Source organism: Pseudonaja textilis, unplaced genomic scaffold (assembly GCF_049901715.1).
Source record: "Pseudonaja textilis isolate UNSWEBS1 unplaced genomic scaffold, rPseTex1.2 PTEXSCF30, whole genome shotgun sequence".
Lineage (NCBI taxonomy): Eukaryota > Metazoa > Chordata > Lepidosauria > Squamata > Elapidae > Pseudonaja > Pseudonaja textilis.
In genome coordinates this window covers 234,411-247,721 of record NW_028262883.1, presented here as the reverse complement: position 1 = coordinate 247,721, position 13,311 = coordinate 234,411, and the positions used below count along the sequence as shown (strand labels likewise).

General features: G+C 46.5%; 1 protein-coding gene across 1 annotated transcript; it reads right to left on the bottom strand.

Moving 5' to 3' along the window:
- Nucleotides 1–3: 3 nt before the first annotated feature.
- On the bottom strand, nt 4–12,281 carry LOC148123640 (pleckstrin homology domain-containing family M member 1-like). The gene is given in 9 exon segments (XM_087919150.1): nt 4–155; nt 157–724; nt 894–919; nt 921–1,170; nt 2,549–2,837; nt 7,890–8,454; nt 11,204–11,267; nt 11,270–11,444; nt 12,204–12,281. Coding segments are annotated over 9 exon segments (2,142 nt in total). The 3' UTR covers nt 4–28.
- Between the last annotated feature and the right edge of the window lie 1,030 nt (nt 12,282–13,311).

The following is a 13,311-nucleotide window of genomic DNA, read 5'->3' as shown; positions in this document are numbered from 1 at the left end:
CTTGCCAGATTTAAGAAGAAAGACCAGTTTACCAGGCTCGCCAATCAGTTGCCTCCTCTGCGTTCTCAGCTCTCAGCTTAAGCACTGCTTTTGAAGTGATGATCTTGAAGAATGCAGGTCCACCCAGGCTCACATCTGGCAGGATATCTTGGATGGTCATTTCTGGCTTTGAAGCATTTCAAGGCTTCTAAGGACAAGGAAAACACCAAAGGGACCCATGCTTTTTCAACTTCCAAGTACAGGACAGATTCCTTGACTGCATCTAACTCGGGTTTCAAGGCACATGACCAGTCCAACTCAGTTGGGCCAGTTCTATTGTACATCGAGAAGGAAGGCAAGTCACCAGGTGGTCCACCTTCAAAGAGATCCTCAGAATCCTCTGGGCACTCTAGAGTTTCCCATCCTTCATCCTGCTGTAGCCTATACATTTTTAGAGCCTCATGCAGCCGGTCCAACCAGTCCTCTGCTTCATCCCGAGGGGAAGCCCGAAGACACAATCGTTTGTTGGAAAAGACTAGCTCAAAGCGCCCAACACTGTCAGCCCGTCCTAAGGACTCACATCTCAGCAGAGAACAGTTTTCTACACATTCTCGCTCCTCGCAGTCTACAAATAGCCGAAACTCTAGAGGTGACAGCTCGCAGAAAAACTCTTTCCAGATGCCCATAGCTCCTCGACGTTCCAGGGTTCCCAACTTCAGCAGACCCCGAAATGGATTGGAAAGGCCTACAAGTGGGGAGAGGAATTGCTTTATGTGCTCTCTGGCACAAATGACATTTCTGTAAAGCAGCAAAAATGGATGATGCTTCCATTACTATAAAATCTTCTAACCACCATAAAAATCTCTCCTCCCATTCCACTTCATCTTTTCTCCCTTAGTCAAAACATAAGTTACCTATTTGTCTCCGATGAACAACACTAAGGAGACAGTTTGGGTGTGCTGAGCTCTGCTGAGGATACAGAGAGCTCGCCTTGATCTGGGGCTTTCAATGGCATGGCAGGTTGACTACTGGTAAGCCTCTCTAGTGAGGTGCTGGGAGAACTGGAGAGGCTTTTTTCTGTTTTCTCAGGAGGGGAAGGAAGGTAAAAATCATCCTCAGTGATCCAACTTCTTTTCTGTTGGAAAATAATACAGAAGCAAAATAACATTGGTGCTATTATCCAAACAAGTTATTCTTCTGGCTTTGAGTTACTTGAATTCAAGCAGCTGGGCTGATGCAAGATTTACTCAGATTTTATGGCACCGAGGCTGGGATGGGAAGCAAGAATAAGTGAAAAGGACTGTGATTAAGAAATGTGGAAAAAATGGTGGGGTGATTCTGAGCTTTACTAGATTTAAACAGGAATAAAATTCAGGTTCGATAATAGCAGTATCCTTCTTAGAGAGTTTTCTTGCAAGTGACCAGCAAAGCAACCATCTTCTAATTGAGTATTATGTTAAATGACTTGATCTGAGACCTTGCACTATAAATACTGGTAGTTATCATTACTGCTTTTGGAGGGACTGATCAGTTAAAAAAAAACACACGATCCAAACCTACAATTTAAAACACCACAAAAAATGGTCAACCAATTTAAATAACCCAGTTCAAAAAATTCAGCCTGTGACAAATCAGTATTTAATTTTTAAAATTCTATTAATTTTGAACACTTTAAACACATACACATTCACATAGAAATATAAGTAAAACTGAAAACTGTTTTAATTTTTATATCATCAGGAATAATTCTTACAGAAATTTGGGAACGCCTGGGAAAATATTAGACACTGTTTTACAAAGGTATTCCACCGTCTATCTTTGGATGTCAGTGGAATAGATGGATGATTTTGGGGAAAAGTGATCTGGGAAAGGTGACATTACTTCCTATTAAATACGACATACAAACTGGCTCAAAGCCAGGAATAAGGCACTGTAGCTAGGAGGAAATGAAGCCAAGGACAGGAAGTTTCAGTGCAGCTGCAGGAAAAGCATTTCCGTAGTTGTAAAGGAACTTTTTGATCAACATAATTCATTCATTGTGAGGCCCCTAGTTGGTGAATGTGACAGATTTGCCATTTCTCATTTTTATAAAGCAGTGATAATAAAAATATGGTAATACTTTACATTTATGATAAACCTGTACAGGTACAGTAAGTGGCTATTTGTATTTAAGTAGATTTGTTTGTAATTCCATATCTGTTTTTCATCTTGGATTTTCATCTTGTGTAAATTTAGCTTATATAGCTGGCTGCTGGGGATGGTCAGCCAATGGGGGAGCAGCAAACGCCCCCGCAGCGTGAGCGGACCTGAGTGGGAACTGTGGAGAGTTCCAGGGACATAACACCCCTTCCCCCCAGATGTGAACATGCATAATCGTTCAAGTAAGCTGGAGGTCTGTGTGGGCGCCCTGTGCGACGTAACTCTGGTGAGTTGACCACTGGCCCAGCGTCCGAAGTGGATGGTTGAGCTGGTGTGGAAGCGCGAGCTTGCCCAGTGGTCTGCGTTGGCCTGGGAGACGAACAGCTGACCGGTAACAGTGCGTCCTCGATAGTTGGCTCGGGTGACATACCCGTCTGGTGGTCTCTGTCTGTGCCCACGCTTCTCGTCTCCCGTGGTGATGGTGAGGGATCTCTGGGACTGAAGTTGAAGGAAGTCTGGTGTGGTGTCTGTGTGCTGGACTGTGCCCCTGGCTCTGCGCTGGTAATAGTGTCTTGGCGCTTACGTAGCTGGTCCAGGTGCCTTTTCCAGATGCGGCCGTCCTCTAGCTGGACTCTGTATGACCTGGGACCGGTGATGGCTACGATCACTCCAGGGGTCCATAGGGGGTCTCCCGCATAGTTCCTAGCGAAGACACGTTCCTGCAAAACAAAACCTCTGATCCCCGATGATGAAGCTAGGGGCGAGTCAGGACAGTAATTTGGGTGAAGCCTATCTAACACTGTTCTTAGGCGTCTACCCATCAGTAGTTTGGCTGGGGATTTATTAGTGACCATGCACGGGGTTGAGTGCTGACTCAGCAAGAAACGGGACAGCTTATGGTGCCAGTCTTCTTTGCTGAATCGAGCCAATGCTTCCTTCGTGGTTCTAACGGCTCTCTCCGCCAATCCGTTGCTGGCAGGGTGAAAGGGAGCCGTGAAGATGTGACAGATGCCAAGGTTTGCGGTGAAACGACTGAATTCAGCTGAGGCGAACTGGGGGGCATTATCAGAAACTATAGAGTCAGGAAGCCCGTGTGTCACGAATGGGCGGGTCAGTTCCTTGGTGACGGCTTGTGGTGGTGGTGGATAGTTGGGCCACCTCAATCCACTTAGAGTATGAGTCTACAGCCACCAAGAACATTTTGCCGTGAATTGGACCCGCTAAGTCAATGTGTAGTCTGGACCAGGGTGCGTTGGCGCTTTCCCACTTTGTGGGGGTGGTGACTGGAGGGGATGGTCTGGACTCCTGGCAGGGTTGGCAAGAGCTTACCAATTTGCTGATGTCGTCGTCGAGACCTGGCCACCACACGTAGCTTCGTGCCAACGCCTTCATCCTGACGATGCCAGGGTGGCCCTCATGTAGTGCCTCCAAGACTCGGTGCGCAGTTGGGTCGGGATGACCACTCTCGTGCCCCACAGCAGACAGCCCTGCAAACTAGATAATTCTTGTTGGCGGGTTTTAAAAGGTGTGAATTTGCTATCGATACTAGTGCCCGGCCACCCCCTCCTCACCCAGTCCAGTACCTGGGCGACCGTTTTGTCCGTTTTGGATTTGGTGGCGATGTCGAGAGCAGTGATTGGGAGGTCGAGCTGGGTGACCTCGAAGATAGCGTGGACTGGGGCCGGATCTTCAGCTGGAGCAGGCAGGGGGCAGTGGCTGAGAGCGTCTGCGTGGCTTAAGGTTTTTCCTGGGCGGTGTATGAGTTTATACGAGTAGGCTGCCAGGAATAGAGTCCACCTCGTCATTCTTGGAGACAATACTTGTGGAGTCTGTTTGTCTCCAGCTAGAAGACCCAGGAGAGGCTTATGATCCGTGACTAGCTCGAAGGAGTGGCCAAAAAGGAATTCATGAAATTTCTTTACTGCTGCCACGGCAGCTAAAGCCTCCTGGTCTATCTGGCTATAGTTTCGCTCTGTTGATGAGAGAGTTCTGGAAAAGAAGGCGATTGGTGCTTCGGAGCCATTAGGTAGTCTGTGGCTTAAAACAGCTCCAATCCCAAAGGGGATGCATCAGCTGCCAACACTAATGGAAGATGGGGGTCGAACTGAATAAGGACTGCGTCTGAAGTAACGACTTGACTGCGCGGAAAGCGGAGTCTTCCCTGTGACCCCAGTGCCAAGGAGAGTTTTTATCTAAGAGCCTATGCAGAGGCTCTGCCACTGAAGCTTTGTGGGGCAGGAATGATGCATAAAAGTTCAATAATCCCAGGAAAGCCTGTAACTCTGCTTTGGTGGTTGGAGTGGGTGCTTCATGTATTGCCTTAACCTTGGACTCCAGGGGGTGAATGCCTGAGGCGTCAATTTTATAACCCAGAAAGTCCACCTGTCTAGTGGCAATGGCACATTTCTCCCTTTTTAATTAGAGCCCATGCTGTCTAAACCTATCCAACACAGCTCTAACTCTCTGGAAGAGTTGGGGTCTGTCCCTGGCCGAGACTAAAATGTCGTCGAAGTAGGGTACTATGCCAGGGAGGCCCTGAAGTATGCGCTCCATGAGGGATTGGAAGATACCCGGGGCAACACTCACGCCAAATTGGAGACGCTTGCACCGGAAGGCTCCCCTGTGGGTGACGATAGTTTGGAGTTCGGCTGTTTGATTGTCAACAGGGAACTGTTGATACGCTTGCGACATGTCCAATTTGGCGAAAATGTTGCCAGGTTCAAAAGTGTGCAATAGGTGCTGAATGACAGGGACTGGGTAAGCGCTAACTTGTAAAAATCGGTTAATTGTGGTTTTGTAGTCCGAACAAATTCTCAGACTGTCATCCTTCTTAAGGGGGGTGACGATTGGTGTCTCCCATTTGGCGAAGTCTATTGGCTCAATGACCCCTTGCTTTAATAACTTGTCCAACTCCGCATCCAGTTTAGGCCGGATGGCGAATGGGACTCTACGGGGTTTCAGCCTGATTGGAACTGCCTGGGGTCGACTGAGAATGAGATGGGGGTACCGTTATAACACCCCAGCTCATTGCTGAATACGCCTGAGTAGTCAGCGAATAAGGAGTCAGTGTCAGAAGTTGAGACAGCATGGACTCCTGTTAAACCTAGGCCGAGATGGGGAAACCAATCAAGCCCCAATAGAGAAGGGAGATTGCCGTTAACTACCACTAGAGGCAGGTAACCTTTGAAAGTTTTAAAATTAACATGGAACTTGCCTTTGCCAAGTACCGGAATGTCCTTCCCCTGGTAGTCCCTCAAGGAGAGCTGGCACTTCTGGAGTTGGTTTCTGGATAGCTTGGGCTGTAGTTTCTTGATGGTGTTCCAAGAAATAATTGAGAGCGCTGACCCCGTGTCAACCTCCATACGACAAGGTTTACCTTCTAATAAAACGGAGAGTGAGATTTTACTAATGGCATGGCAGGTATGTTTAGCAAAGTAGCGAGTGCGACAGTTTAGTACTTGCCTTTGTGGACCAGATTGTGAAAAGGAGGGGCCCCCATGCGTTGAACTGTGAGCAGCCTGGCAGACCCGGGCGATGTGCCCCTTTTTGTGGCAATTGTTGCAGGTGGCTCCCTTGAACTTGCAGGTGGCCCTCGGATGAGATCCGCCACAGGACAGGCACAGAGTGATGTGCTTAGATGGGTGGCTGCTTTCTTGTCTGGCTCCTACCTGTGGTTGTCTGGCATGAGCAAGGCGGTGGATGTCAGCCTGATTGCTGGCATCCTCTGCGTTGACCACCTCTTCTGAATGGATGGTGGCAACGGGTTGTTTGTGCACGGGGCCTTGGATTTCAGTGGCTGATTGCATAGCCAATTCTGCTGCCAAGGCTTCCTCGATGGCTTGGGTGAGGTTGAGGTCCTTCTTGGCCAATAGACGTCTTTGGAGATGGAGGTCTTTGACCCCGCAGACGAGCTGGTCGAGGAGCATGTCATCTAGGTAGCTCCTGAAACCACAGTGGAGCGCTGCAGTCCTCAAGGCAGCCATGTATTGGTTGATAGTCTCTTTTTCTGTTTGCTTCCTCATGCGGAAGGTGAATCTCCTGGCAATCTGTGAGGGTCTAGGAGAATAATGGTTAGTAAGGATTTCTAACAGTTCAGACCAGGGAACGTTTTTTAACTCACGTGGAGCTACCAGTGCTGTGGCGGTGTCGAAGACGATGGCCCCGCAATAGCTCAGGAAAAATGATTTTTTCTGGTGCTCCCCTGCATCAGCCAGCCCTATGGCGTCGATGTAGTGGTTAAAATGATTCTTGTATGACTCCCACTTCTCCTCATCCGGTTTGAACGATGGGAAAGCTGGGTTGGAGTTCATGATGAGAGTCTCGTTGGATAATCTGTTGAGAAAATCTCTCTGGGGCAGCAACAGGACGGTTTTTGTGCCTATGGCAGGCAAGTGACTTCAGCTCTGGAGAGGTTTTTTACAACCCTCTCCCTCTCTCTGGGTTAACACGAGGTTAGGCTGCAATGGCCGTTGGCAGCATTTTGAATTTCGCACCTGCGTGGGCGTCAGTGACTTCGAAAATACAGCACCGCGCTGTGCTCTTTGAGCGGAAATTCAAATGACAGCCGTTTGAATTTCGCGCCTTTGAAAACAAGCGGCTGCGGCTCGCAGCGCTACACTTTCCCTGTAGCTGGCTAACTAGTGGCTACAGACGCTTCTCACTCTCACTAGTTCGCCGATCGCTCTCTCTGGCTGCGGATCAGCGTTCGCTCTCATTGCCTGCTGACCGTTCTCTCTGGTTGTGGATCAGCGGCTAGTGCTTCAGCGGTTGCATTTTGCCTCTGGAAGCCATCCCATCCTCGTCGCCAGTGTTAAGTTCGGATAATGAGAGGCTTGACCAGGGCATTGGTGCAACAAAATACTTTATTTAAAAATAAAGGACTGATTGTGCTCGCCCAGCCTGGAACGGGCTCGCAGCAACCAGCAACTAACCGAGCCCCGCAGCCTGCTTATATAGCTGGCTGCTGGGGATGGTCAGCCAATGGGGGAGCAGCAAACGCCCCCGCAGCGTGAGCGGACCTGAGTGGGAACTGTGGAGAGTTCCAGGGACATAACACTTTCAATATTTGTTTGTAAATAATGTAACATACTAACTATAAAAAATCCACGAACTACTGATTATGCGTCTGTGATGTATATAAATGAGGAAAAGAAAATCAGAACAGCTGTCACGAATGAAATAGATTGTTTAACCAAGGGAGCACCTCATGTGTGGTCAAAGCAAAATCACAGAAGAAACAGGATCAATGATAAGATAAGCAAGACTTCTGAGCAAGCCTCTTTATCTGAGGCTTGGAAAAAAGGCAAAAAAGATACCTCCCATATTAATATGCCAAGCACATTATTAAAAATCCAGGAATTATTATTTTAATATTATACTGAATCCCACTAAATTTTTTCTTTAATTCTTTCAGAGTGAAGACATTATGTGGTATATCACTTTCACTATCATACTCACTCTTGGAGGTCCTGGTCCAAGTCTGCTGTTGCTGTTGTCATGTCAAATTCAGAGTCATTGGAGATGGGCTCTGTTATGTCCTTGGAACTGGTTGGAGTTCCCAACCAGGTCCGCTGTTTGAGCGGAGCACCAGCTGCTCCCATTGATTGATACCGCTTTGACAGCCGCTATAAAAGGCGGCTGTCGAGCCGTGTCAGCCCCGTTGCCGCCAGCTAACCTGCCAAGTTAGAAGGCAGACGCGGCAACCCTTTATTCTTGCAATAAAGCCTTTAACGTTTCACTCTGGCTCAGCCTCATTTCCTCCGCCGCTCTACAACAGGCTCTTTCTCCCTAGCTGGGCTGTTAGTATTGGTAGAATTGGCTGGGAGAAGAATGTCAGAATCAAGGCTGGAAGAGAGCTGTGAGGAACCAGTTGTGCTGATGCTCAAGTTGGAAGCTGTGAGTTGACTTTTAGGGACAGGCAGGATGGCTGGGTGAGCTTCAACTTCATCAGAGCCAAAAGATTGTGAGAGAAAACTAAATGACTCTTTTCTTTGAGCTTCCAGCCCCACAAGAGGGTCCAAGAGTTCCCAGGTAGGGCAAAGGCCTGACAAGGATAAAGGTGTGATGGTCCACTCATTCAATACTGCTGACTTATAGGAGAGGTCAAAAGCCAGAGAAGACAAGCCCTGCAAATAACTGAGGAGAAATTCAACTTCCTCAGTCTCCAGGAGTAGAGCAGGTGAATGGTAATATTCAGAGAGTTGAGACTTGTCATGAAGCAAGAGTTTTAGATAACACTCCACCAGGCCATCATTCAGAGCCAGCCTCAACCATGCACGACAACGCCCCACATCTGTGTTGATGAAGACCAGGTTTTCCAGTTCAGAAATTACGTTTCTGAAAAAGGAGAAAAAGCCAGGGAAGAGAAAACACAACATCCATTAAAAGGACAGCTCCCAAAGATAAGAGAAAGCATAGTTATGGCCAGTGATGAGAGATGGGCTGGATGCATTCTTGTTTGATGAAAACATTAAGAGGTAAAATGGTAAAGGAGTCCCTATGTATTTTATTCCACTAATCATTGGCAACGAGAGTAGGCAGTGCTTATCTTCCATTTCAAGGGTTATTGAGCCAGTGCTGTTCAAAGACATTTCTGTGATCTTGTGGCCGGCATGATGTCATGGAGCACTGCTACATTCCCATTGAAGTAGTAGCTATTTATCTACTCACATTTGCATGCTTTTGAATGGCTAGGCTGGAATGAACTAGGGCAGACATGTCAAACACAAGGCCTGCGGGCCAGCCTGCAATGTGTTTAAATCTGGCCTGAGAGGCCACTCTGGAAACAGCAAGGGGCTGACCCCCACAACCTTGGCCCCGACCCACCTGATGGGTGCAGGTCTCCAATGGGCCAGATCTAAGGTTGACCACGATCCTGCCCGGATGGCCACCACGAAGTTGTAGTAGAGCAGCACACAGAGCCCCAGCAGTGTTGCACCTGGAACCAGTGCCTCTGCTGCCTCCTTGGCCTGCACTGGCCCGGCCTCACAGGGACTACCCTCACCCTTGCATGGGAAAGCCACAGGCATCGGCAGCAAGGCCACCAGCTGCACTCCCAAACTCACCCCCTCCCCTCATCCCTTCCTGGCTGCAGAGGGAGGGAGGGAAGGAGGGAGGGAGGAAAGAAGGACTTAGGAATGAGAAGGAGGAAGGAATTATTAACTGTTCACTTGGAAGAAGCGTTTATGGAACAGTTTGCCTGTACATACAAATGCAAATGATATGTGAACGCTTGCCTTTCAAACGGGAGGACAGACACATGGCTATCATTAAAAACATTGCTGTGCATTTTACTTTTCAGATGAATATGTCATCATATTTACACACTACACACTAAAACCGTGTAATCTTATCCCAAGATTAGTTTCATCTATCAATGGCACAGATTCGATCTCTCACAGTTGTGTATCAGAATATGTAGGCATATTAGCCAGAGGGTGTAAGTGATGCGAAGAGGGACTTGTCTTTAACCTAATGAGAAATATGGAAGGAAGGAAGAAAGGGATGGAAATGAGAAGGAGGAAGGCAGGGAAGGAAGGAGATAGGAATGAGAGGGAGGGTCTGAGGAAAGTCCTGCCTTAGCACATGGCCACCAACAGCCCTGCTGCCCTTTCTTGCCATCCCATTGTCCTTCCTCCTGGCCTCTCCTGGTGGCCTCCCATACTATCGCTAAGGATGCTTTGCTTACAAAATCAGGTCTCTTCAAATGGAGAGAGAGTGGGCCTCCCTCTGACCCACCTACTTTGCCTTCCTGCACCCATCATGAGCAATCTGGGCAACGAGAGCATACAGAAACAGCAGCCTCAAGGAGGAGGTAAGCATAGCTGGGCACCCCTTGGGGAAGCAGGGTTGGTCTGGGCTGGGCTGGGCTGCAGGGTCCCAGTAGCTTGAGGATTGGGCTGAGAACTTGCCCTTGCTGCCCAGGGCTCTGGGAAGCCCACACCATCATTTGGGGTCTGAGAAGGTGGGCGAGGTTCCTCTGTTAGACTAGTCTCACCTTCCTCCGCTGGAGACCTCTGAATCCCCCCTTCCAACCTTGCCTGACCTCCCACAGGAGGTGGAGGACAACACTGCTGATGTGGAAGTTTGGAGTAGAAAGTTTGCAGGAAGCAGTTTCCTCCGAGTCTAACTTCTGCCTTGAGAGCTCTCTGGAGAGGAGGAGGAGGAGGGGTAGAGGGACAGCTGCATGAGGGAAGACTGCCCCAACAAGCCAGCATTCTTACCACATATGGTTGGAAATGGGATTCCCTTTCAAGAACAGCCAGCCTCCCTGATGCAGGACCAGGAAGTGCTTCTCCTTGCCGCCTCCTCTTGCTCTCCAGAGATCTGTCGAGGCTGGACTTGAAGGAAACTGCTTCTTGCAGACTTTCTCCTCTGCTCTTCCATACGCTGCAGCAGCATCCTCTAACTCCTGCTTTGCTGGAAGGGGACGCCAACAATGTCTGGGATTGGGAGAAGAATGTCTCTGTGGCATGCTATATGCACGTACATGCAAATACACCATGCCATCCGTATCTGAGCTTACAAACTGAATCCTGTCTAGACTTGGGGAGAAGGGTTCTCTTTCTTCTGTGGATAAAAGTCCCCAAACTTGGAATGCGGTATGTGTGTGCGCGTGCCCTTGGCCACCAGCACCTTGGGGGCAAGTATCTTGTGGGCCACCAAATAGTTCCCATGTCGAGTTACTCAGTGTGTCTTGTTCCACCCTGACCCAGCCATCCCAAGTCAGCTGCACCCAGTGAGTGACGTCGAGCTGGCCATGCCCACCCAGCCCACCTAGTTGAGGCGACCAGGCTATTGGCCCGTTGAAGGCAACCGTAATGCAGATGTGACCCTTAATGAAACTGAGTTTGACGCCCCTGTCTTAACCAATGAGCCATTTTGCTGCCCCATGAAGAGGCAACAGACCCATATAATTAAACCCTGGGATTTTTTTATCTACTAAATTTATACAAGACGATGCATCAGATTATTTTCTGCATCCAACAATGTCATTCCTGCATCATGCTATATACTCACCATGTAAATAAACACTGAACACTACTGTAACTTCCCAAATCAAAATTGCAACATTTCTCAGTCTCACCTGTGTGTGATAGATTTTAGCAGAGTCCAAAACACTGGCTGAGGAAGTCGCCCTCCATGTTTTTTCCTTTTGCTCCAATCTCTGTTTTGATGTGCTTAATGTTCAAACCTTGCACAAACACAGCCTCCAATACACAACAAAGAGTATTGGCATCTTGATCATCACTTGTTACAAGAGAATCAGAGGTCACATAATGCTTCTGCAGGCTCTTGATGGAGTTCACCAGCTGTTTCTTGATCAACTAAAGTAAGATAAGTACAGGTTGTCTTACATTGCATCAAGATTAAATAAACCACCCCACTTCCTAATTACTATTAATACTATGCAAACACTGGAGGATCTCAGTGGGTGAATATAGTAGTAAGATCTGGGCAATGCAGTTCTAGATGCTAAAAAATAGAAAACATGAAAAATAATAATGCAGCAAATAAACTAAATCTTGTTTGAAATGGATCATTTGCTTTAATGTTGATGCAGCATGGGGTTGGAAACATTCAAAATTTTGGTCTCAGATAATAAAAATACTTTTAAAAATTATTATATTATGAATTATCTCTAGAAGCAGAAGACTGGAAGCTGATTAAAGACATTTCAATAAGAGCCAGCATCCCTGGCTCCTATTATCTCAAGGGTGATGTAGCTTAAAAGCACTATTTCCAATATCTACTCTTTCAAGTTATGCTAAGTGCTTCACTTGGAGCTGACTTTTACAATACCACATTGAGCAATGTGTTTTAATCAGCTTCCATTTCTTTCCAAAGTTCCAGTACAATTCATAAAATTTTCTGCTATTGGAAAACCAGTTGTTTTTATTGACAGTTGTTTTTATTTATTTTTTGATAAATAAAAAAAAGTTATGGGGGGGGAGATAAATTTTGTAATCATATCTAATTTTCCCTGTTCACATTGTAACCTCATATTGTAGTTTCCACATTTTCCTCTGTCATAACATAGAAACCCAATAATATAATAGTCCATTTGTTCCCTTTTCCCATCTTACTCGCTTCTCTTGTGGGAGATTGGCTTGTTGCTTTGGTAGTGGAACACTTGGTTGGTGTGGGTGGAAAACTATGACCATCCTAGACCAAGCCAAATCCAAAATCCAGTTTGACAAGTTAGCCATTAATAGACACGTAGACATAAACAGTATCTATATACTATGCAAAAGAGACAATCAACAAGCAAAAAAAGGAACAAAAAGACCAAACATTTCCCCACAGCAATCACCTCTCAGATGAGCATAGATCAAGAATAACATCAAACCAACAATCAAGCAAACAATACCCAATCAAGGAACTGCAAACAAATCGACAGTAAACAGCTCAACGAAAGAATCTCTAAGATCACTCCCACCAACAATGGCAGAATAAGCCATCAGAATATAACAAGAATACAAAATGAGAGCAAGCCCCCTCCTTACTAGCACATGATGTTGCCTAGTTTGGGAAATGAAACATTCATTTGCAGGAAAACAAGCAAGCTCAGCAAGGATCTCTAACAATAGTGTTGTAAAAAAGGTGGTTAGTTAGATGATGAAAATGGATTTTTGAGGAAAATAAATGAAGGTATTAATTGGAACATAAGAAAATTAGAAAATAACTACCAATTACCAATACCAATTAGTACCAATTGATATTAATAACTACCAATAATGTTGAGATTTGCTTTGAAAACTGGAAGATGACCCACTGTGCTATATCCAGAATAAATCCTAGAGCGTAACTTTAAGATTGAATTATGTATCATTGACAGAAATAGCAGCCTGTTTTGATAGGACAGAAAGGAATTATAGTATATAGGTATTGCTTGATGTACAATCACAATTGAACCCACATTTTCTTTTGCTAAGCAATATGGTAGTTAAGTGAGTTGCAGTACTTTTTACAATCTTTTTTGCCATGGTTGTTAAGTGAATCACTGTGGTTTTTAAGTAAATCTGACTTCCTCCATGATTTTGCTTGTCAAAAGCCAGCTGGGAAGGTTACAAACAGTGATCATAAGACCCCAGGATAGCACAATTGTCATAAGGACATGCCAGTGGTCAAGCACCCAAATCTTGATTATGTGACCATGGGGATGCTGTAATGGTTTTAAGCAGTGGTGGGATT